At 46.4% G+C, this 23,091-nt stretch overlaps 4 protein-coding genes and 1 non-coding gene across 6 annotated transcripts; 3 read left to right on the top strand and 2 right to left on the bottom strand.

Annotated features, from left to right (window-relative positions):
• Positions 1 to 633: 633 nt before the first annotated feature.
• On the bottom strand, positions 634 to 7,128 carry LOC120640222 (proline-rich receptor-like protein kinase PERK2). Its single transcript, XM_039916078.1, has 4 exons — positions 7,026 to 7,128; positions 3,947 to 4,917; positions 1,805 to 1,848; positions 634 to 1,533 (listed from the first exon to the last, which is right to left on the bottom strand). The coding sequence occupies exons 1-2, from the start codon at positions 7,126 to 7,128 to the stop codon at positions 4,001 to 4,003; spliced, it is 1,020 nt and encodes a 339-aa protein (XP_039772012.1). The 3' UTR covers positions 634 to 1,533; positions 1,805 to 1,848; positions 3,947 to 4,000.
• Positions 6,987 to 9,348, top strand: LOC120642566 (40S ribosomal protein S11-like). The gene is made up of 6 exons (XM_039919145.1): positions 6,987 to 7,138; positions 7,568 to 7,608; positions 7,696 to 7,796; positions 8,552 to 8,696; positions 8,780 to 8,869; positions 9,055 to 9,348. Exons 1-6 carry the CDS (start codon positions 7,127 to 7,129, stop codon positions 9,146 to 9,148), a joined length of 483 nt encoding a protein of 160 aa, XP_039775079.1. The 5' UTR covers positions 6,987 to 7,126; the 3' UTR covers positions 9,149 to 9,348.
• Positions 9,349 to 9,941: 593 nt separating this feature from the next.
• Positions 9,942 to 16,866, bottom strand: LOC120642364 (trafficking protein particle complex II-specific subunit 120 homolog). Of its 2 annotated transcripts, none has more exons than XM_039918843.1 (10): positions 16,357 to 16,866; positions 15,525 to 15,725; positions 15,236 to 15,418; positions 14,954 to 15,063; positions 14,471 to 14,530; positions 14,064 to 14,355; positions 13,657 to 13,949; positions 12,442 to 13,319; positions 10,806 to 11,783; positions 9,942 to 10,508 (listed from the first exon to the last, which is right to left on the bottom strand). In XM_039918843.1, exons 1-10 carry the CDS (start codon positions 16,768 to 16,770, stop codon positions 10,288 to 10,290), a joined length of 3,630 nt encoding a protein of 1,209 aa, XP_039774777.1. In that variant the 5' UTR covers positions 16,771 to 16,866; the 3' UTR covers positions 9,942 to 10,287. The 2 variants fall into 2 exon arrangements, with proteins under 2 accessions (XP_039774777.1, XP_039774778.1); XM_039918844.1 differs by having other exon boundaries at positions 15,512 to 15,725; positions 16,357 to 16,836.
• A 4,762-nt stretch (positions 16,867 to 21,628) lies between these two features.
• Positions 21,629 to 22,736, top strand: LOC120642580 (heavy metal-associated isoprenylated plant protein 19-like). The gene is made up of 4 exons (XM_039919170.1): positions 21,629 to 21,749; positions 21,831 to 21,899; positions 22,050 to 22,131; positions 22,221 to 22,736. The coding sequence occupies exons 2-4, from the start codon at positions 21,876 to 21,878 to the stop codon at positions 22,517 to 22,519; spliced, it is 405 nt and encodes a 134-aa protein (XP_039775104.1). The 5' UTR covers positions 21,629 to 21,749; positions 21,831 to 21,875; the 3' UTR covers positions 22,520 to 22,736.
• TRNAI-AAU lies at positions 22,572 to 22,645 on the top strand. The gene has a single exon. It is a non-coding gene; the product is annotated as a tRNA-Ile (tRNA).
• Positions 22,737 to 23,091: the final 355 nt, after the last annotated feature.

Below are 23,091 nucleotides of genomic sequence, written 5' to 3'. Positions count from 1 at the left end.
TGGTTAGACATTATGGATGTTTATTAGTACAAAATTTTTCACCTTGAACTAAAGTTTAGTATATCATATAAATTACTAATCTATTGAAGCAACTAAATCTTGCAAATTCACATAATACTATAATGTTTATAGCATACTACAACCGATGAAGAGGGAATGCTTATGAAGATTCATAATCTGAACCAACATTGGTGTACTTTTTAACTGGTATTAAGTTCATTCTTGTTCTACACTATTACTATAGAGCTTTGTTGGTGTAGCAGCAGCTAGAGGATGAGGTGCTATAGACAACAATCGGAAAGAGAATTTACCTTCTTCAATGTTTGGTGAATATCCAGTCATCTCGTAGTATAGTATCATTGAAAGAGCATTGTTGAAACAGACTTCACGAACCTCACCTATGGAAAGACATTATCTCCAAAGTTGCAATTTGAACAGTTTCACAAATGAAAAGATAAGCAGCGAACAACTCAACAATGATCATAAATGGTCTAAAAAAACTCTGATAATAAGTCAGTTAATATTTGCTAACCTATGTAATAGGCACGTATAAAAGGTCGATTATATTCGGCAATGGAACAAAAAATGCAACTGGTAGCATTTTCAATAGACATATGATTATCCAACCTTTACATATATTATTGAATCCATGTTCCGATAAGTATGACAACATAATTCAACCCAATCTCCAATTTTAGTGAAGTTGCTAGAACACTATCTGAAAATATGGATTGATAGGATACTTCAACCATAGAGATTACCTGAAAACAAAATTAGCATGGTCTATCCCCGAACCTTCATATTTTTTAGGATCTAGCTGGCAATACTGCAGCATTGAGCATTGAAATAATCATTTGTACAGTAGTTTGTATAAACCATATTAAGCACAACACAAGAATGTAAAACATTGGTCTATTCTTCAGAAACCATGTTAATTTCAAAACAGAAACTATACTATAGGTACCGTAGAACAATCACCTGCAAAACACTTTGAGTAGCACAATCTGTAATGTCAGCAATGGCCACTGTTGGCCTATAATAATTTGCACGTAGATCGTCAACCTTTACGATTAGAAGAAACATGAGAACCATATGGTAGATGCAGTCTCAAGATTCACGTTATCATGAAAATTTCCTACCTTTTTCTAAATCTAGAAAAGTAATTTTATATTATTATCATTTATTTACAATCAAAGGAGCTGCAGATCCACCAGATGCAGAAGTGGTTAACACAAGCTGCATTAAGAACAACAACTGACGACATAATTGACTTTTCAGAGTATTCATCTTTATTTGTTGAAAAAAAGAATATTCATCTTTGTTGGAAAACAGGGTAATTGGACAAATGAGCCAGAATTAAGACATCAAGAGTGAAAACAATCGTAGAAAAAGAACTGTTTTATATGGCAGGAATTCAGCTAATACAATTTATAATAGAAAGTTACAAGAGTTGAAAATACTTGCTCAATCCTATAAAATGGTGCAAGATGGCCGTCAAAATAGTTCTTCTCATCAGCAGTTCGACTTCCCAGGCTAACCCAAAGCAGACAAAAGAGAAGGAATTAAATTCATAACAGCTTGATCAAACCAGACAAAGTTTACAACTGATTGGTAATTTACATATGAAGTCCTGTGTTCTGAATTATGCCAGTGCAATATATATCTGGGTATGCTTGCACATTGCATTATCAGGAGTTACAATAAGCATGTTAACCCGAGGAATAAATATTTACATATGTTGAACCCCAGACTTACATTGAGGCTCTGAATAAGGGGTAGTATCTTTGAATTACCGGATCCTTACCACTTATTTATGTGCCATCAGTAGCACATCTGGAACCAAATTACCTATATCAGTAAAAGAACAAGCTCACTTCCGTGAAGTAACCTGTGAATGCATTTTGTTGCGACCGTACTTGAGTCAAATGTATTAGAGGTTGGGCCCTGGATACCTCATTATATGGATGGTTTCTAATTATAGTAGCACTTCTACCAAGTCAATTTCCACTTGGAAGCAGTTCCAAGTTTTTTTTTGCTAATTCCCTTTTCCTCCTAGCCAATAGGTGGTTAATGCTTTGGAAAAAATAACAATGGCATCAGACCTAGCAGATCTTCTAAGAAAGTAAATGCCTAAGCATCACGTGGGACTAAATTTTATAAATTGGAGTCTAATAATGCTATGCATAAAAAAAAAGGAACACTCCTTACTACAAATGAACATAGAGCCAGTTGCGAACCTGCAATTCAGTCAGCTTGAGCTTCTTGAGTTTTCTACATGACAGCAATAATATGCATTGTGCAGTTTGCAATTCTTGAAAATGGATCTCTTAAAATGACAAACACAACACGCAAGACAAGAGGTATGAGGAAAAACAAGAGAGCAAAACAAGAGATGGTTAGAGAACAATTGCTAGAACTGCGAATCTATGTTGTCATGGGGAAACGAAACAAGCGGGCAAGGACCAACGGACCTGCACAATAGCCATGAGGTGACGGAGCTCCTAGTCGAGTTGTGCCATGGCGAGCTACATGGCGATGCCTACGCACACGCCGCCGGCCTCGACCGCGACGAGGTACTGCAGAACATCGTCCTCCAGGGGCCACGAAGAGGAGCGCCTCCGTGGTGGCGTCCCAGAGCTGGATGACCCGGTCCGTAGCGTCGAAGGCGGTGGTGGCGGGGATCTCGCAGACAGAGGACCCGAGGCGGAGCCGGAGCCGGAGCAGGAGGGGACGTCCGGGGAGGGGAAGAGATGGTCATTGGCGATGGAGGAGAGGCGGTTGTCGAAACCGGAGAGAGGATGCGGGTCATGTTGGCGGCGGCGTTCTTGGAGGTTGCGAGGGAGTCGAATGTGTAGTGCGCTACCGAGGGATACATAGGAGTAGAGGGACTCGAAGATGTAGAGCAGGGGGTGGACGGAGGCTGCACGCTGGCGCCAGGCCGTGGAGAACAGGGGGCGGACGGAGGCTGTACGACGGCGCGAGGCCGAGGAGAGCAGGGGAGGAGGAGGGCGTGGCCGGAGGAGCGCTGGAACCAGCTTGCGGCATGGCCGGCGAGGCGGTTCTTGCAAGGGAGGCGCCGAGGAGGGAGGCGGCAGGCGGGGCCGTTGCCAAGCCGTGCCGAGCTGCACCGCCAAGGTCCGCCGAGCTCCAGGCCGGAGAGCTCGACCGCTGCCGATGAGATCCACCGAGCTCGAGGCCAGACTGCCAGAGAGCTTGAACGCCGGCGCCGAGATTCGCTGAGGTCCAGGCCGGAGAGCTCGTGCACCGCCGCCAAGATCCGCCAAGCTCCGCAGCGGCGGCGAGCAGGGAGGAGGGAGGGCGGATCGGCGCCGGGGAGGAGGGGACGCCGCAGCGGCGACGAGCAGGGAGGAGGGCGGGCGGATCGGCGCCGGGTAGGAGGGACCACCGCGGCCTGGGGTGAGGCAGGGGGGGTGAAAAAATCTGCTCAATCCATGGAGGAAAGAAGGGAGTGGAACGTTCCAGAGACAGACAAGATATTTTTTTAGGCGTACCACCTCCGCCAATGACAAGAACCGTTAAAATCGAATCAAATGGTGAAATTTTTTTACGCTGTCGTGGCCTACCTGGCTGGCCGCCGAGCGGTGCCTAAGCATCACGTGGGACTAAATTTTATAAATTGGAGTCTAATAATGCTATGCATAAAAAAAAGGAACACTCCTTACTACAAATGAACATAGAGCCAGTTGCGAACCTGCAATTCAGTCAGCTTGAGCTTCTTGAGTTTTCTACATGACAGCAATAATATGCATTGTGCAGTTTGCAATTCTTGAAAATGGATCTCTTAAAATGACAAACACAACACGCAAGACAAGAGGTATGAGGAAAAACAAGAGAGCAAAACAAGAGATGGTTAGAGAACAATTGCTAGAACTGCGAATCTATGTTGTCATGGGGAAACGAAACAAGCGGGCAAGGACCAACGAACCTGCACAATAGCCATGAGGTGACGGAGCTCCTAGTCGAGTTGTGCCATGGCGAGCTACATGGCGATGCCTACGCACAAGCCGCCGGCCTCGACCGCGACGAGGTACTGCAGAACATCGTCCTCCAGGGGCCACGAAGAGGAGCGCCTCCATGGTGGCGTCCCAGAGCTGGATGACCCGGTCCGTAGCGTCGAAGGCGGTGGTGGCGGGGATCTCGCAGACAGAGGACCCGAGGCGGAGCCGGAGCCGGAGCAGGAGGGGACGTCCGGGGAGGGGAAGAGATGGTCATTGGCGATGGAGGAGAGGCGGTTGTCGAAACCGGAGAGAGGATGCGGGTCATGTTGGCGGCGGCGTTCTTGGAGGTTGCGAGGGAGTCGAATGTGTAGTGCGCTACCGAGGGATACATAGGAGTAGAGGGACTCGAAGATGTAGAGCAGGGGGTGGACGGAGGCTGCACGCTGGCGCCAGGCCGTGGAGAACAGGGGGCGGACGGAGGCTGTACGACGGCGCGAGGCCGAGGAGAGCAGGGGAGGAGGAGGGCGTGGCCGGAGGAGCGCTGGAACCAGCTTGCGGCATGGCCGGCGAGGCGGTTCTTGCAAGGGAGGCGCCGAGGAGGGAGGCGGCAGGCGGGGCCGTTGCCAAGCCGTGCCGAGCTGCACCGCCAAGGTCCGCCGAGCTCCAGGCCGGAGAGCTCGACCGCTGCCGATGAGATCCACCGAGCTCGAGGCCAGACTGCCAGAGAGCTTGAACGCCGGCGCCGAGATTCGCTGAGGTCCAGGCCGGAGAGCTCGTGCGCCGCCGCCAAGATCCGCCAAGCTCCGCAGCGGCGGCGAGCAGGGAGTAGGGGAGGGCGGATCGGCGCCGGGGAGGAGGGGACGCCGCAGCGGCGACGAGCAGGGAGGAGGGCGGGCGGATCGGCGCCGGGTAGGAGGGACCGCCGCGGCCTGGGGTGAGGCAGGGGGGGTGAAAAAATCTGCTCAATCCATGGAGGAAAGAAGGGAGTGGAACGTTCCAGAGACGACAAGATATTTTCTTTAGGCGTACCACCTCCGCCAATGACAAGAACCGTTAAAATCGAATCAAACGGTGAAATTTTTTTACGCTGTCGTGGCCTACCTGGCTGGCCGCCGAGCGGTGCATGAATAACATATAGAAATACATTCAGCCGCCACGAAAATCCACACACACGCGCATCGCCCAACCATGTATGGTTAGGATTCCATGAATTTTTTTTTCATCTTTGACCACTAATTTAGAGTATTAAATAAAGTCTAATTACAAAACCACCTCCACAACCCCCGTGTAAATCGCGAGACGAATCTAATGAGGGCTTTGACCGCGCGATTAGAGGATTGTTACTGTAGCATCACTGTAGCAAATCATCGATTAATTACCGCCATTAGATTCGTCGTGAAAAATTACATCCATCCCTAAAAAGATTTTACAAATAGATTTCATTTAGTACTCCATGCGTGCGAGATTCTCTTCTCAAGAAACGTGCGCGAAAATAACCAAACACGGGCCTGCATGTGCCCAAAAATCTTTTTGACACCTCCGAACTGAAAGAGATCAAAAGGCAGGCAGCCAGAGCCACTGAGCTAGTAGAAACCACGCGCCCTTGCTGGCGCGCACTACAGTGCCCTATGACTATGGAACACCCAAAAGCCAGGCAGGAAAGGCAACGAGCCCGCGGCCCGCTGCTCTCGAGCTATGCCATCGGCCCGCCGCATGATGCGGCCGGCCGGCGGGTGGGGGATGAGATGACGCTGCCCGGGGCCCCCGGCCGCCGGCGAAGCCACTCCCGAGGGCGACCCCGCACGCGCGCGGATGCTGTCCGGCTTTTCCAGCGCCGGGGAGGGGTCGCCACCGCCTTTCGCGTTCCACTTCCGAGACCGGGAGGGCGAGGAGCTAGCACCAGAGCATGGATGGATGATGCATCGCACGGTTCAGTTGGAAAGTTGGATGGAAAGGCGGCTGGAGGCACCGCCCGTCCGCACCTGCGGCGGCAAAAGCGGATTCCAACTTCGCTTTGAATCCTGTTGCCTGTCGGGTTCCGCCACGGCCAGATTCGGTCACCAACGCTGGGTGGGGCTAGGCTAGTAGGCTACTAGGGGGCACCTATGTGTCTTCCGAAAGATACGTGGCCTACACATCTATAATCCAGCAACAGCCCATGAACAACACATGAACTATATCAGTTTGGACAGCTGTTCGCTCAGACAACCAAACACTATATCGTAATTGGGTCATGGTATTAGGCAGCAATAGAAGCAAATAAATCTTGCCAGATGACTGATCATCATGTGGTAGGCTGGTAAAAAATTATCGTTTTTTCTCTAGCACCAGTTACATCTTAAAAATATTGATATCCACTTTTGCCTAACAGTTACAATATTCAACATTTTGAATTAGAATGTCTAATATTTTTTTAATTAAGTTCATCATTTTGGATAAACTAATTCAACATTTTGTATGAAAATGTTGAAATAGTCTATCTAGAATGTTGAAGTAGTGTATCTAAAATGTAGAACTTAAATATGTAAAATGTTGATATTCAAAAGTTTTAAAAATATAGGCATATTATATCTCATTTTGTTAAGAAAATTATAACAAATACTATGGTCTAAATGGAATTCAAATTGGGTGTGGCATTAGAGAGAAAATCAAGTTTGAAATTCAAAATCGAACATCCGGAGAGGTAGCAACCAACCTGCTAGCTGTCTTGTCCTTCCAGCATGCCTGCCGTGACGTGTTCCTCTGCTCATCTGATAGTGTGCAACGCGAGAGAGGGAAAGAAATACCACCGTTCACTTTGACTACACGCACGAATCTCAAAATGAAAGATGAGTAGACTTTCTATCTTTCGGAAGGTGGATAGGATTTCCGGGCTACTAGGCTGGGGTCACCACTCACCAAAGACTAAAAGCAGAAGCCCATCGATATCGGCCTCTTCTCAGGATACGAGCCCATTACGGCCCATCCACGTCTATCACTGCGGCTGAACTCAGAAAAGCCCACTAGGCCCAGCCCACCTCCGGCTCCGCCATTCATTTAAGCAGACAAGAGGCTAGGGTTTTGAGCCTCGGGCATTTCTTCGTCTCCGCAGCTCCCGCCGCCGCCGCTTGGGGTCAAGCGCGTTCCTCGCCACCGGGCACAGGCGCCTCCTCGTTCGCGCGGCGACCATGGCGGAGCAGGTGATTCGCCTTCGGAACCCCTTTGCTTCCGCTACTGCGGCGCTGCGCCAGCTTTGATCATGGCGGATCTCGTGTACATTGGGTAGTAGAGGTGTACTTGCATCGCGCGTAGTCCTGTGGCTCCAGGTGGATGCTTCTTAGCGCTGTGGGTTTGTGCCTGTGATTGGAAACCTGGAAGTCTCATGTAGTAGCAAGTTAGCTCTTAGCCTTCAAATGTTGGATGGTTATGCTGTAGAGAGTGCTGAATTTGCCACGTAGTGTGGGCTGCATGAATGTGCACTAGTCCAAACATTGGCCGGGTTCTAAATTTCGATTCCTTTCTGATAACTGTGATGTATCTGGCGTAGTGTGGGCTGCATGAATGTGTATACGGTTTGGTGGATTTGATCACTTTCGCCATTAAACATCTTCTCTGTATTTTCTCTGCAGACGGAGAAGGCTTTCTTGAAGCAGCCCAAGGTGTTTCTATGGTAACATTCAAGTGCTTACGTCTCTCGTGCCATTTGTTTATTTCATTTTTGAATGTGGGGCTTAGGAGTTGTTTATTTGGAATCCAGTCCCAAGAAGGCCGCCAAGGGGAACAAGCCTGGCAAGGGTGGGAACAGGTTCTGGAAGAACATCGGCCTTGGGTTCAAGACCCCCAGGGAAGCCATTGAAGGTATTGTTTTAGGAGTATTGTTCAATCATTTTCCTGGTGTTTTTGTTTGCTTGTTAGGTCATATAAACTGTAAAATCTGCTTGATATGGTAGGTTAGTGTTTCACCAGTTCGCTACATTCTACTGCTTCTACTTTTATATGCCTCTTAGAATGTATAATATGATTTCTATGCTCTTTGAGAATGTGCTTTTTTAAAATTCTCTGCCAGCATAGGCTATTGTTATCCAAAATCTTAGCCATAAATTAAGGTTTTCGGGGGGGGGGGGGGGGGGGGGGGGACAATAATTGGTTTAGGCTTTGGATCTCCAAAATCTTAATCTGTATCTATTACAATTGGTTCATTGAAATCTTACTCTATGGCTTATAAGGTGATGATGGCGAAAAGGGAAAGCTTTTGCCCTTCCCTGCTTGGGACTTGTAAGCTTATCTGGTTAATTCTTCCTTGGATCTGATGCTAGTCATGCACTCATCCCACATTAGAGCAATAATAGATCATGATTAATGTGAATATTAGCAGTTGCTCCATGGTCCATTATAATAACAGAAACATTTATTGGTATATGCAAATTACAGTAGTTTTAGATGATGAATATGCTTTAAAGTAGCTGAGACTATCGCCAGTTTTTACACTGCTCCAGTGCTGAAGTGATTTTAGTTTTGTTTCCGGGGAGTTGTGGTAGCCTTTTAGACTAGTTTAGGTGCTTAGCTTTTAGATATACTCTGTTAAACTAATTTTGATTTTCAATTTGTTGCAGGAACCTACATTGATAAGAAATGCCCGTTCACTGGCACTGTGTCTATCAGGGGTCGCATCATTGCTGGAACATGCCACAGTGCTAAGATGAACAGGACCATCATTGTTCGTAGGAATTATCTTCACTTTGTCAAGAAGTACCAGAGGCAAGCTAATCGTGATATGAGTTGCTGAATTGCTTCAAGTTGACTGTTTTGCTCACTGAACGTTTGGTTGGTGTTTTGCGTAGGTATGAGAAGAGGCACTCCAACATCCCCGCCCACATTTCACCGTGCTTCCGCGTGAAGGAAGGAGACCATGTGATCATTGGCCAGTGCAGGTAAGACATGTTTTTATCTTTTCTGGTGATCTGCTTTTATACTGTGGTACCTGGATGGTGTGGTTTCTGAAAATGAATTGGCCTTGTTTATAATGTATTGTAATCCGGCGTACTGTTTGACATGAAATATCTATGTGGCCCTTTGCCACTGTCCTGATCTGTAAGTTGCACAATTCTAATTTCAGGCCACTATCAAAGACTGTGAGGTTCAATGTGCTCAAAGTCATTCCGGCAGGTTCAAAGAGTGGAGCAGTGAAGAAGGCTTTCACGGCTGCTTAAGATGATGATGAGCAACCCATCTGAGGGCCTGAAAAGCTTTTGTTATACCATTTTGATGCTGCCTAGCCTTTTTTCATATCTACTGTGTACTAGGAATTTGACTTGAGTCACTTCCAGAGCTTGAAATAGTGAAAATTTCAGAACCCTGTGTTGCTCAGTATCATCCGATTTTAGTCGTATTTGTCTGAAATGTTTGCATCCATAGTGGTCTGTTATCAGCTTCATTGGGGCTAGACTGCATGCACCATGTGATTGCAAGTTCTATTCCCCATAATGTTTCGTGGGATGGAGCTGGAGAGGCCGGGCGGTGGTGCTTGAACACATGAGAATAGCAGCCTGAAAGTTACCTGGGGCGTGATGCCGCCTCACAAACGTGACCACGCTGGAGGGGTTTATGTTCCGTTTGCAAAACCAATCATCTAGGAATAAAATTTAGATCAGATTAAAGTTTAGGTGGCTAAGAATTTTGTTTGCGGGCTAATGTTCCTCATCAGTTTATTTTAGGTCAAATTAAGTTGGTTGTGAGAACTAATAGACTAAAGTTTAATTGAAGTGAAACTAATTTTATTCTACCTTTTAGCCCACCTATTTAGATTGCTCAATGAACTAAACTTTAGATTGACTTAACTTTAGGGCCTGAAACTGACATTAAGTAGCCGTCGCACATGGCATGGCGCCGGCACGACGGAAATGCCATAGAACCAGTACTAGCATCTAATCACCAGGACGGAAACGAACGCGGAAGTAGCTAGTAAAGAAATGAGTGGACATTCAGAGTTGGGAATCAAGATTCTAGACCACTGAACCATAAACGTGCAATTCCCGTGCCTGAAATTCCCTATGCTCGTACACTGTACATGACATGATTGTGTTACAAGGAAGCCTTTCAGAGAGACTAACACTCTCTTCGCTTCATCTTCACTGCATCCAACCAACAGCATTTCTCTCTCACACAAAACCAGCATCAGTCAACCAGTACCAACCAGCTAGCAGTACTTTTCTCTCACAGAAAATCAGCACCAGCCAGCTGAACACAGTGTAAACAAATCGCATGGGTGAAGGGAACACTCTTGTACAAGATTTTCACACCTACAAATGTCACGGTACAAAATGAAGTCTCTCAAACTAACTCTGAAGGCCTATGCTGTACCAACTACCCGGATGTGGAATGGGGATCCTCGGCATAGTATAGGTTCATCTGGTGACTCTGCCTTCGCACGAGCACGAAGAACATCTGTGGCATCGATGATAACAGAAGAAGCTTGCAGCGAGTAGTCACCTGGTACAAGGAAGTACACAGAAAAGGGATGTACTACCTCTTGCAACGGGGGAACCTCCAGATGTATATCGCTAAGAACACCTACACAAGAAAAGAACTTGTCAGAGTAGTACAATGGACAGTGAGTAATGCTTCGACGAATAGTTTTCTCAGTTTGGAACAGCATATAAATCAAAACATTTGTCCAGAACAATAATATAGCTCAGTTGAGGAAATGAAGATGCTCTGAAAGTACAAGTTCAACACCTAATCAATTGCCCTTAATGTAAAAATATTTGACCATTCTGCAATATGAGTTGCATTCCACAACACTGATCATTTGCTGCTCTCAGAAAACTAAAATTAAATGCATGGCATGATGACGTAAAGATAACTCACCAGCCCAGAGGACAGTTGCACTATTTTCATCAAAGCAATTATCTCCTGCAACATCTTTGCATGAAATGCTTAGGTTCATCTGAATAATTTCCTTTGTGTTGTTGCGAATTTGAACTTCCATATGGGTCATTGCATGAGCAGATATAGGATCATCACACCTCAGAACATTATCAGTAGATGGACCTACATTCCCGTCACTAGAATGAGTGGAAGGGTTGCCAGAATCCTTTGAAGAATCAGCATTGGTTGCAATCCTATTCTTAGCAAGCTTAAAGCTAAATGTCAAGGGATCTGGCAACAGTATGTCCATTATAGATGCTTGTAATGCCGCCTGAATAGCATCTTTAATATTCAGCTCACCTGAGCTATTTCTCCCAGAGTGCCATTTCACTTTTATTTTAGAAATCAAATTGTTGATAGACGCATTTAGCTCTGCCTTGGCATTCCTCTCTGCTATGGCAGCAGCCCTGGATCCAAGAGGTTCATCACTACTACTTTCCTTTACAAAGAAGGAAGCATCAAGAACAGGTAACTTGAAGTTCTCAAGAGGTATGAGAACTCTGGCAGAGTAGTCACGATCGATTCTGGTTTTGTGACAAGCTGCATCACCAGCACTGCCTTCTGATATTACTCTTTGATCCACATTTGTGTCATCTGAATGTACAGCAACATCAACATCAAAAACAACATCAGTAGGATTGAAAAGCTCAAGTTCCAGAAGGCAGAGCCCCCAACTGCCTTTATAAGGATCAATCTTCAACAAATTAATATTAGTACGCTCTGTGTCATTTCCAGTGCTTATATCATCTTTGCCACTGACAGGTCTTAAGTGCGCTTCGGTAAATCGAGCAGGTATTTCCATGGACAATAGACGTGCTCTTACAAGGCGCATGCCCTGCACAACACAGATATTTAATGGAACAACCAGGCGTCTTCCAGGTGGAAGAGAAATATCTCCATTCTCAGGATTAGCAGGACCTGAGATGCAATGTACAAATTTAGTTTTCAATCCACATGATGACAATATTTTTGCCTATGTAACAAGAGTTGCAAGTACGAAGCAGTAAAGAAGAAATTTTATGCAAATTGATGATGTCCAAAGCTCATGAGAATATTGCCTAGCAGTAGGAGCAGTGGGTCATATATTACCAAGGAGCAAGGACAGACTGAAGTATCATCAGGATAGCATTTCAATGCAACAATCACAACAAATAACACCAATAACAAAATGTCCATGGGCAAAAAAAAAAGAATTGTACATGATGAAAGAATGAATCAGACAAGGTGTAAGACCAAGAGAATGGTAGGAACCCTATGAAGCAGAGATGATTAAGAATTGCCGCTTATTAGTGCCATGTGAATAGCATTGAAAACGAGAGAGAAGCCAATTGTTAACTCAAAAAACTATTGCTCTGCGCTTCAGATATACTAATAAAAATATATAAATAGAGACGCATTAATAGGCTATCTCTCTCTAAATAGAGGGGCATTAATTCACAAGAGGAAACAAAAAATTTGCAAATGTCCAGGTGTAACAGATATATTAACAAAACTACAGATTTGGGAATTGAGTGTACATATAGATGAGGGAGGCTGAACATGAAAGGATGACAGTATAAAAGAACTGATGGCCTACCAGCATAGTGAATATTCAAGAATGGATTGATTCCTTCTCTTGCTATTCTCCTTGAACTTGCAGGAGATCTACTGCCATCTGCTTCCAGATCTGCCGAACTAAGATGCCAGGCTCTTAGAGTCACTGCAAACGTCACTTCTCCACCTGGTTTAATGGGAAGAGCAGATTTCCAAGTGCTATGGGCAATCGAAATAACAGAATCCTGATTCTTCCCTGACAAAGCAATATTTGCTTCTTCAACTGGTACTGTTCCAGCATTTGTCAGTGTTATCAAAACATCACGAATTTCTCCTTCATAAAGAAGGATGGAACCATCTCCACCCACAACATTGGCAACTAATAATGGCAGAGGAGGAACAACAGATATACTAGGAAAGTTGACACTCTTAAACTTGCTAGAGCCACAACATCTGAAAGGATCAGAAAGGACAAGCCCTTGTGCAGCTCCAAGGAGCAAACAGTCGACCTCTTTGAATAGGTGTTCTGTAATAACACCAAAGCAATGAACAATGCACCCAGGAATCGAAATTGGTCCGACTTGTGTTGGAATACCAGATAACAAAACTAATTTTGAGGTGTTAGGTGGAAGACTAACACTAACTGGAAAGGCATCAAAATTCCCAGAATGAACAGAGAGATAGATGCTCTCAATGACTAGGTCAAAGCTGCATGGGTTTGCTAACTCAACCATGACTTGAACTGGCTCCCCCACAATCCAACTAACCTCTTGCTTGGAAGTCCCAGAGGACGCTCCTGCCTTGCTGAAAGGAGTATAAATGAAAGGTCCTGAAGGACCTGCACCAGTCCACCACTCCTTTTTACCTGGGTTGCGCTTTACTATGTCTCTTTGAGAAGGGTGAAGTGGGAAAGAATGCAACCTAGAAAAATGAAAATAAGAAAAAAAAAAGATCACAAAAGAACTTTTCCATGAACTTGCAGGCTTAAAAGTGAAGGGCGGGCCTGGTGCAGCGGTAGAGCCTACCGTCTGTAACCGGAAGGTCCCGGGTTCGAGCCCCAGCCTCTGCACATTTGTGTGGGTAAGGCTTGGGGCTTAAAAAACAACCCTTCCCCAGACCCCGCACAGTGCGGGAAGCCTACGGCACTGGGTACGCCCTTTTTTTTGCAGGCTTAAAAGTAGTTCTGAGTTCCGACAGTATTTATTCTCTTTTTCCCTCAAACATAACAATAAGATGATGGTGATGAGCTTAAGCATACCTGATAAAAGGAAGGCATGGATCAGCGCAGCGTGTGCCTGTTGGAAGCTTATCAGCAGAGTTCGCAAGTGAGCTTGCCAAGCCACTCTGGCCAGCTGGTGTGATGAGTGGGTAAAATGATCGAAGAAGACGAGCTGCAGCGCTCCATGACGAGAGTGGATCCGCAGCACGGATTGATGACATCAATATCTCTCTTAGAACAACCATTTGAAGGGTACTCCATTGCGACTCAAACAATGACACGATAGCCTGAGGGTGCACTTTTCCAGAATCACTACTGCTAGCTCGAGGTTCCTTAAGAAAATAAGCATTGCAAATGAAATATGAATACAATAATATTTTAGTATATTTATGAAAGATAATTGATTCTCAATATGCTGCAAATGCACAGATATTTTATGATCTCACCTTGGATGAATCATGATTTATTTTGCTAGTCTTTCGGCTTTGGACGTGGTAGGCATTGGTAGTCATGGTTAGAACCTGCATAGCACTCATGGCAGCATATGCATTGTCCTGCTGAAGGTATAATTGTGCAACTTGTCTTGAAAAAAAGGCCGCCTTGCGCTTGTAACCAAGCGTACCAAAAAGTCTTGCGATTTCAATATATAGTATGAGTCGGTCACTAGCATCAATCAGAGCCTTGGCACCATCTGCAGCTCCCATTAACAAATCTGACACCTCCTTGGCAAGTTCCTGCCTGATAAGTAAAGACAGTGGATGACTTCACCATAGATAGAGTATGATTTCACACAACCTCAACCTCATATCTTTATATTATGATTAACTGATAATAAAGCAAATGGGAGACTCACCTGCATAAGTATCTTGCCAACTTCAAGGCAGCTTCAAGCTCAAAGCTCACAGGTGAAACTCTACACCAAAGAGGACAGATACAATGTTAGTGCATTAAGTAAATTCTCCAAGTAAATAGCTTGGTATAACATACTGTCCTGGATTTAATTCTCACTGTTAAAGAAGTGCTAATAAAGGAAACAGAAAAGGAAGGATGGAGATGGCAAAGACCAAGAAGAAACAAAATGTACTCAAGGACAAGATAGGGTGTAACAGCCTTCAAGTCATCATGAATCATCTTCAACACCAAAGAGAATAATAGCGAGGAAAATTTTAATATAGGAATGAAGAAATGCAAGAAACAAACTGAATTAGATAGAAATCAGTATGATTTTTTTCAATATACCAGAAGCTCATAAAAACAGATGAAAATACTTCGATTGACATAACTAAAGGAGGAAACTGCCATATGAGCAGAAGGGCATGTGGTTCCCAACAAATACCTTTGAGCATTATCTTGTAAAGTGGCTCTTCTGTATAGCTGGATAATGGTGTAATAACGATACTTCACTTCATCCTCCAAAACAGGATCACTCTGGCCCATCCTATCTGCCTGTTCATAAGCACAACATAATCACCTAAAATGGCCATGGGAAGGTTGCCACAAATCTTATGTGTTGTAAGACCTAGAAATAAGTGGAAACATTCTCAAACGAAGTATGACATGCCACTTATGAAGATGAATATAGTTCAACAGCCCGAAGGACTTTGATGCGAAAGCTTACCACTAGGGCACAGACACTACCCTCAAGGGCTCCAGCATGCCAGAAAACATCTCCTGTCAATCTTGCAAGCTCTATTGCGGTGGTGTAATGTGCATTAGCATCCATAGGTGATCCAGCCAAAAGGCAATAATCTCCTATTATCTTTTGTGCGCGACCCAGCCTTCTTTTCTTAGCCTTAATTACCTAAAAATACAGAAGTACATTGTCTTGCATAAGTATTGCAATTTTGGGCCATTTTGCATCATCAACATACACTGGTCAAAATACTTGGAACACCTAAAGTATGAACCTCCTCTGAGCCAAGACTGGATTGTGAATCTAAAGGTGTCTTCAGAATAGTTCCTGTGGATTCTGCACGCAAGACCCACTTCTCAAACTCCATCAACAATGAAGCAGCGAGATCTTGGATCATTGTAAGCATATGAAGCTCCACCGATTGCTGATCAGAAGGAGGGAACATAATAATGTCATCTCTCTTTTTTCCTGCCATCTACAAAAGTTAACCACAAGCAGAGATTGCGTTAGAGCATCAAGTGATCAAAACCGACAGAAGTAGATCTGTAGATGCATTACAACCTGACAGAAGGCAGCAAAACAGCATAATTGTATACAAATTATCACCTAAGTGAATGATATCCATCCATCACACAAGAAGGTGGGCACATCATTCGTTACTGTTTGACAAGTTCAATTCAATTACACAAAGAGAGAATGACATGAGAATGAGCACAGCGCCGAATACAAGCTCAGTCCTAAAATACTACCAGAATGCAAAGCAAAGTGAAGTAAGCACAAAGCATAACCTAACACCCAGGTAAAGTAAAATCCAACCCTCGAGCAGCAACTGGATTGAACCCTCGAGCTACAACTAGTAAACTAGCGCAGTTTAGATTGTCAGATCAAGGGTCAAATGGGATCAGTGGATCACACAGATCTCATCAAGTCAGAACACTTGGAAACATGCTATTGCCATTTGGAACACTTAGTGAAGCAAATGAGCATTCACGAAACCAAATGATCCTCACACACGCAGTGTAGATCATCGAGGTGGGAAACACAGATGCTGAGCTGGCGATTCCTTAGACTTCGGAAGATACGCCGTGATACCGGCAACCACGTACCTGCGCGTCCCTGGGGCAGAAGGCGAAGCACCGTCTGGCGAGCGCCGAGGGGTACGTCCGCGCCGCATCGACGAAGTCGGCCGCGACGCGGTCGAGGTCGGGCGAGGACGGCAGGTGGCAGATGCCGATCACGGCGAGCACCTTGCGCGAGGACTGGAAGTCCTCCCAGGGGGAAGGCACGCACCCGCCGAGCACGAACTTGAGGCGGAGGCACCCGGTCTCCCAGGGCTGGTGCGCGAAGGGGCTCTTCTGGTGCTCCGAGTAGTAGGTGCGGAGCGAGGCGAGGTCGACGCGCGCGTGGCGCGCCACCAGCGCCGCGTACTCGCGCAGGCGCGGCGGCGGGATCGTGCCGCCCACGGGGAGCACCGCCACGCGGATGGCGGAGCCGGACTCGATGCTCAGCCCGGGCTCCATGGCTGATGGCGTCCCCGCCTCGCGCTCGCTGGCTCCGGGTCGGGAACGGCAGATCTGAGTGGTTCGCTGATGGGCAGGAGGTGCCGCGGGCAGGTGGAGAAGAAGAGGAGAGCGCTTTGCGCAGTGAGGGGAGGGGCTCCATTTGATCCTTCGATCCGACTCATGGCTGGGCCCGAACATGGGCCGAGCCTAAAGTTACACTGAATGGCTGCAAATCAAGCCCACGAATCAAATTTCGTCATAAACAAATCACTTGAGCTATGCATAGGGATGAAAACGGTCGGGAACGGTCGGGAAAAACCCTCAACCGTTCCTGCAACTGTATTTTTTGGTCGGGAACGAAAACGGGAACAGGAAAATCGGACGGGAAAACGAAATCGGTATTACGGGATATCGGGAACGGAATCAATCGGTCGGGAGCATGCCGATTACGATCGGGAATCGATAACTCGAAACGGGAAAATACATACAACCACTTCAAACATTTAACTCGATAAAATAATTACAACTATGCATAAATAACATAGAAACAAGACTCGTATAACTAAGAAACACAGGTAAAGTGAATCACGAATTCACAATTCACGTTGGAACACATGCAAACAACAATTCACGTTTCCAACACAGGTAACACAGCCGACTACGACAAATACGGGAATTCCCGCGGGATTTTTCCCGGCTGAAAACGGGAACCGTGAAAACGGTCGGGAAAACACCCCAACCGTTCCTGTTCCCGTTCCCGCCCGTTTTCCCGTTTTGTTTTTCCATTTTCCCATTTTTTTCGCGGAAACGGTTTACGGTCGGTTTAAATGGTAAACGGAGCCGGTCGGGACGGGATTTTCCCGTTCCATTTTCAACCCTAGCTATGCATGCCTGATTCACTGGCCCTGTTTGGTTTGGACTAGAAAAGTCTGGACTAAAAATTTTATAAATTTTGACCGCTAATTAAGGTGTCAAACAAAGTCAATTCATAAAACCAACTTCAGAACCCTGCGCTAGGAATCCTGAACAATCTAATGAGGTCTTTGACCGCGCGATTAGAAAATGGTTACTGTAGCATCACTATAGCCAATCATCGATTAATTACCTTCATTAGATTCGTCGTGAAAAGTTACACTCATCTCTAAAAAAAATTCGCAAATAGACTTTATTTAATACTCCATAGGCGAAATAGCCATTGTCGTCCCTAAACTATTGGCCAAGGCTCAGTTTGGTCCCTCGACTTCTAAATCGTCCACTTTAGTCCTCAATCTTTAGATCTCCGTCTCAATCTCATCCATCCCCCTTGATTAGCCACCACGTGGACACAAGCTGCTGTGTAATTCCAGTCGTGCCCCTCACTCCCTCGTTAAACTGGCCGCGGACTCACGGCGCCGTTTCCTCCCTCGTCTCTTCCCATTTCCTCTATCCTGTGTCTTGTTCCTCATGGCGGTTGCACAGGTGGATTAGGGTTCTTCGCGTGTGCGGAGGGCTGCAATGTGGTGGGATGGCGCAGCGCTCGGGTTGGAGGCGCACCACGTCGACTGGTGGAGGGGCGCCCCTGCTCCCCTTGCTCCTGGCTGAGGCCTGAGGTGGACGTGCTCCACGGTGAGATGACTTAGCACTTTACTGGTTTCGCGATTGGCTTTGATTTTCTTGTAGAAAGTGTGAACTTGACCATAGAGTGGATTTGTAGGACTGCTGCAAAACAATGTCTGATTTTGAGTTCACATATTTCTTGTTTCGCTTTCTGTCGATCAGCATACATATCATCCCATTGCTGAGTTGAATGTTGGTACAACTCTGACATGCTGTGCCTCATGGAAACTAGGTTTTGAATCACCCTTCTTTCTCTGCTTGTTCATCTATCCAATACTGGAAATCACGAGGCTGCTCAACTATGGAGCACGTCAGGAACCTTCTTCCTGCATCAGGTCCAGATTAGCAGCAAGACAACATTGGAGAGCATCCATGACGGCAGGTTATCCCAGTCCTCAACAGCATCCCGTCTGAATGCTCTTCAAGCAATGTTTCAAGCTGCACCAAATCGATAACTTTTCATCAAAAATCCAAATCAATCCATGTTCAAATCAACTCTAGCCCAAACTGCTCTGTACACACCTCCACCGCGCGCGCGGCTTGTGCGCGAGAACCGGACGCTGGGGGATCCGGCACTAATCCTCTACGTGGCATCGACCTCCTACCTCTCCCTCCCACACTGGATCCACTCGCCACGGGGAAAACAAGAGCAGCGGCGGCGGGCTCTGCGTTGGAGTGAAGCAGACGGGGGAGGGGAGACGAACCGGAGGGGGCGAGAAGAGGATGAAAACGGCACCGTCAGTCCACGGGCAGGAAAAGGATCGACCAGGGGCACGTCTGGAATTACACAGCAGCATGTGTCCACGTGGTGGCTAATCAAGGGGGATGGATGAGATTGAGACGGAAATCTAAAAATTGAGGACTAAAATGAATGATTTAGAAGTTGAGGGACCAAACTGAGCCTTGGCCAATAGTTTCGGGACGAAAATGGCTATTTCGCCTACTCCATACATACGAGATTCTTCTATCGAAAAACGTGCATGCACTGTTCCTAACATATCCAAGACCGATCCAAACACGGCCACTGATTGGAATTGCGAGGCTCATAACTACAAGACGGCCCTGACACGGCTGGCTTGGAGAAAAAAATGACACAGAATTCAAACGAACACCATTATATAGGGGTGTAAAGAGGCGACTCTTAGGTGTACCTCCAACCCTCCTTAGTTCAAAATTTTGTACTACTTCTCCAATTTGAAATTCTATTTTGAAAAAATAGTACAAAATTTTGAATTAAAGAGGATTGGAGGTGCACCTAAAGGATATCACTTTGCACCCCTACCATACATGAAAAACTGCTCAGCAAACTCAACAATCACGCATGCTGGTGAGCAATGCATACACAAACTGCTCCATCTCCATGGCTTGGGCGCTTGGCTTGGAGCCTGTTTGGCTTCTGCCTGAAGCAGGCCAAGCAAAATATGGCTGGCTTATGGACCGCGTGCAAAATCTGGAAGGCCGAAGCCCCTTGGCGCGACGGGACAAGCTCCCACTGCACGGCATTGGGCCGGGGCTGCAGCATTGCCATCGTCTCGATCCACCTGGCACTGGCACTAGCAGGGATCAAAGCGTTTCAGACATCAGACCAATGCAGCCGATCGTGGACGTACAGATACGGCGCGCGCGCTGTTTGCCCGTCTTGTATCCCTGTCGATCGTAGGGGGCGAAGCTGCAGCTAGGCGGACCCCGACGATTTTTTTGCAAAAATCAGTGTTTCGCACTGTTCCATAATGAAATCGCCCCCGCGTGCAATGAAGCTGATCCTGGTGGCGTTCTCGGCTGGCTTCTCGCCCTACGCCTAGTCAACAACACATGCAGAGAGGGATGCTTTTTTTCGAATCGAAGTTGAACTCCATTTCCATTTCACAACGGAAATACAAGAGTTAAAGTACTGTAGTGAAGATAAACGAAGGGGGAGGAGGGGATGGGGACAACGAGCGATTATACCCCTAATCTAACCTGCTTCAAGCTAGATTAAGGGGGGTGAGCGCCATTCCTAGGATTCCTAAGAAGGCGCCCACAAGGCAGTTCGAAACAGATCATTATCTAGAACAAGGTCCTCTAACGCGACAGCCGCACTAAGCTGCTATTACTCAAAAGAAATCATCCAGCTCACAAGACGGACACCGCAACATCTTCTGTCACAGATCTTCCTCTTGGTCGCTTGCATCCCCTTCATTCGGTGGAAGTTGACGCAGTTGGACGGGACGCCGTGTTTCTCCCGCCAAGGGTTGAAGGAGTCGCAGTGGTGCCGGACGTGTCTGCTGAGCCAAAACACGATGCACACACGAGAGGATGAACTTCACGCCAACAGCCAACTGGTCCTGGAGCTCCGGAGTGTAGAGTCCTCCCCAAAAAACCATCAAAGCACAAACATGAATCATAATTTCAGCCGGGCTTCGGATAATTTTATTGTCAAAGCACGCCCTGATACGAGATTTTCATATTGCCCAACAAATTGCAGCAAAGCCTAACATGTGCACCGAAGCACCACTGGGGAGCCAGAAGTTCAACCAATTCTTATACTGATCCATATCTCTCGGGGTGTTATCAGCACCCAGACATGTGCCAATAATCTCCACTACTTTGGTTGTATGACATTGAAAAAAGAGGTGATCAACTGTTTCTGGGCAAGAACAGAAATGGCATGTGGGATCACCATCCCATCGCCTCTTAATCATGTTATCCTTGGTGAGGATGGCTCTCTGATCAAGAATGCAGAGGGATGCTGGCTGGCCTGCGCCGGGGCTATTCGATTCTATGGTTCCCATCTCCCTCTTCCCGGAACGGCAAGCGCTCAGGACACGGCGCGCTGGGCGTGGACACCGGACACACGCGGATATAGGCTGCCGCGGGGCATGAAGCACGTTCTCTCCCCCCGCGTACCTCGCGTCTTCTTCGCCTCTCCCTCTTAATACACCGGCCGGGTCGACCGGGCGGTCAATGCGATTTCATTTGGCGACGAACAGCTACGGCTATCTCCATCGATTGGCCTGCGCGTGGGGTCTCTTGCTTCTTCGAGCCATTTTCTCGGTAATTGTTCTGTCACCTTCTCTGAACATTGTGGCAAAGGTAATTTGACCAGGCGCGCCTCTCGCCTCCGTGCTTTTTCCTTGAGGTTGCATTGCCGAATCGGCCTGGGGGCTGGGGTCCGAGGGACGTCTTGGAGGGGAGACGAAGCTCGCAATCGGAATGAACGGACCAACCGTGTGAGGAAACACAGCTTGCATGCGTGGAAAGGTCTTTTGATTTGGGGCGAATTTTACCTGGACATGGGCATATATGTACCTCGCTCGCTAACTGTTCTTCCTCGGGATTACTTCTTTAATTTCTTGGTTTACAGAAGCATTGCCTGGTGATCCCCCGTGGCGAGACCGACTCCTTGGCTTAATCAAGAACAGGTGTTCTTTCTGGCTGCCTGAATTGGTGCCCATTCACGAAGTCTGTCGGCCGGTCTGAATAATGTTGATGTTCCATTTCAGGCCATCATCTCCCTCACCATATACTATCGCGTCTCAGCAGCAACCATGGATGAAGAAAACGAAACGAAGGTGAGCATCCTCGTGAAGTTGCTTGGAGAATCCTACGTTCATATTTTCTCCATTTATCATGCCGTTGTTGTACATAATCTCTCTCCTGTCCGGATGTCCAGTCACACCAATAACAAGTAATTTCTGCTTCCTTTTGGTTTTATTACGCAGAGCATCACAATAGAACTGAAAGTATACATGCACTGCGACGCCTGCGAAAGAAAAGTGCGGCGAACCATCAACAAAGTCGAAGGTAAGGAAGGTATACAGAAAACAATACTTCAGCCTACCAGTACACCTGTTCGTGCTCGATCGTAACAACGGTTTGGCATCTCTCTCTAGGCGTGGAGACAGTCGAGGTCGACAGGGAAGAGAACAAGGTTACGGTGACGGGCGATTTCGAGCCGGAGAAGGTGGTGAAGAAGATCAAGAAGAAAACCGGGAAGAAAGCGGAGATCTTGATCCCCGACGAAGATGAGGAGGAAGAAGGCGTGGGACAAGAACCTTATTATGTCCCCTGCCAGGATCCAGTGCTGTACCCTGATGCAGATGTGCCCGATGAGTTTCGGAGCTATAGGCCAGAAAGGTGGGACTTCCATTACTTTGATGACGAAAACGCACAGGCGTGCATGGTAATGTAGCAACATTTGTATAAGTGTTCATATAATGTAAAATTGGATAGACATCCAAAATGGCCTATTAGCTCAGTTGGTTAGAGCGTCGTGCTAATAACGCGAAGGTCGCAGGTTCGAGACCTGCATGGGCCACTTAATTTTTTTTAGCTTTAGATTTTTTTTTCTCCAGAATTCAGACGTAGCTTTCTTATCTTGCTACAAGATCTGACAATAATTTGTGCTTCCTTTCTTCAACAAAATACCAACCAAATAAGAATGTTCAATGTATAACCAGTTAACCACTGAGCATTAAAGGCTGAACAAGCAGAGAATTGAACATGTTTTGAAGCCTATGTGTTCTATGATATGGTTCGTTCAGTGGAGTTCAGGGTACTACTTAGCAGCTATCGTCATGTGAAACAGAATTCCTTTTTGGGGAAAAAAAGGAAGAAGAAGAAGAAAAGAAACAGAATTCCTCGCGGAATATATCAGATGTAAGAGCTAGTTTGGTGATGGCGAAAGGGCGGCAACTAAGCCCATGGACTCTTTTATTTTGTTATATATAGATCAACATGGAAGCTTCTTATATGTCAAGAACA

Source organism: Panicum virgatum, chromosome 7K (assembly GCF_016808335.1).
Source record: "Panicum virgatum strain AP13 chromosome 7K, P.virgatum_v5, whole genome shotgun sequence".
Classification (NCBI taxonomy): domain Eukaryota; kingdom Viridiplantae; phylum Streptophyta; class Magnoliopsida; order Poales; family Poaceae; genus Panicum; species Panicum virgatum.
Note: the sequence above shows the minus strand (reverse complement) of the source record. Positions and strands in the feature narration are given on the sequence as shown.

Excerpts from the sequence above, each read along its gene's own strand:
- LOC120642566 (XM_039919145.1), top strand. Across the intron at positions 8,697-8,779 it reads TTTGTCAAGAAGTACCAGAG|GTATGAGAAGAGGCACTCCA; the intron begins GCAAGCTAATCG and ends TGTTTTGCGTAG. Across the intron at positions 8,870-9,054 it reads GTGATCATTGGCCAGTGCAG|GCCACTATCAAAGACTGTGA; the intron begins GTAAGACATGTT and ends TTCTAATTTCAG.
- LOC120640222 (XM_039916078.1), bottom strand. The coding sequence starts at position 7,128 with ATGGTCGCCGCGCGAACGAGGAGGCGCCTGTGCCCGGTGGCGAGGAAC. Across the intron at positions 4,918-7,025 it reads GAGACGAAGAAATGCCCGAG|ATTTTTTCACCCCCCCTGCC; the intron begins GCTCAAAACCCT and ends TGGATTGAGCAG.
- LOC120642364 (XM_039918843.1), bottom strand. The coding sequence starts at position 16,770 with ATGGAGCCCGGGCTGAGCATCGAGTCCGGCTCCGCCATCCGCGTGGCG. Across the intron at positions 15,726-16,356 it reads TCTGCCCCAGGGACGCGCAG|ATGGCAGGAAAAAAGAGAGA; the intron begins GTACGTGGTTGC and ends TAACTTTTGTAG. Across the intron at positions 14,531-14,953 it reads TTACAAGATAATGCTCAAAG|AGTTTCACCTGTGAGCTTTG; the intron begins GTATTTGTTGGG and ends TCTTTGGTGTAG.
- LOC120642580 (XM_039919170.1), top strand. The coding sequence starts at position 21,876 with ATGGATGAAGAAAACGAAACGAAG. Across the intron at positions 21,900-22,049 it reads ATGAAGAAAACGAAACGAAG|AGCATCACAATAGAACTGAA; the intron begins GTGAGCATCCTC and ends TTTATTACGCAG. Across the intron at positions 22,132-22,220 it reads AACCATCAACAAAGTCGAAG|GCGTGGAGACAGTCGAGGTC; the intron begins GTAAGGAAGGTA and ends ATCTCTCTCTAG.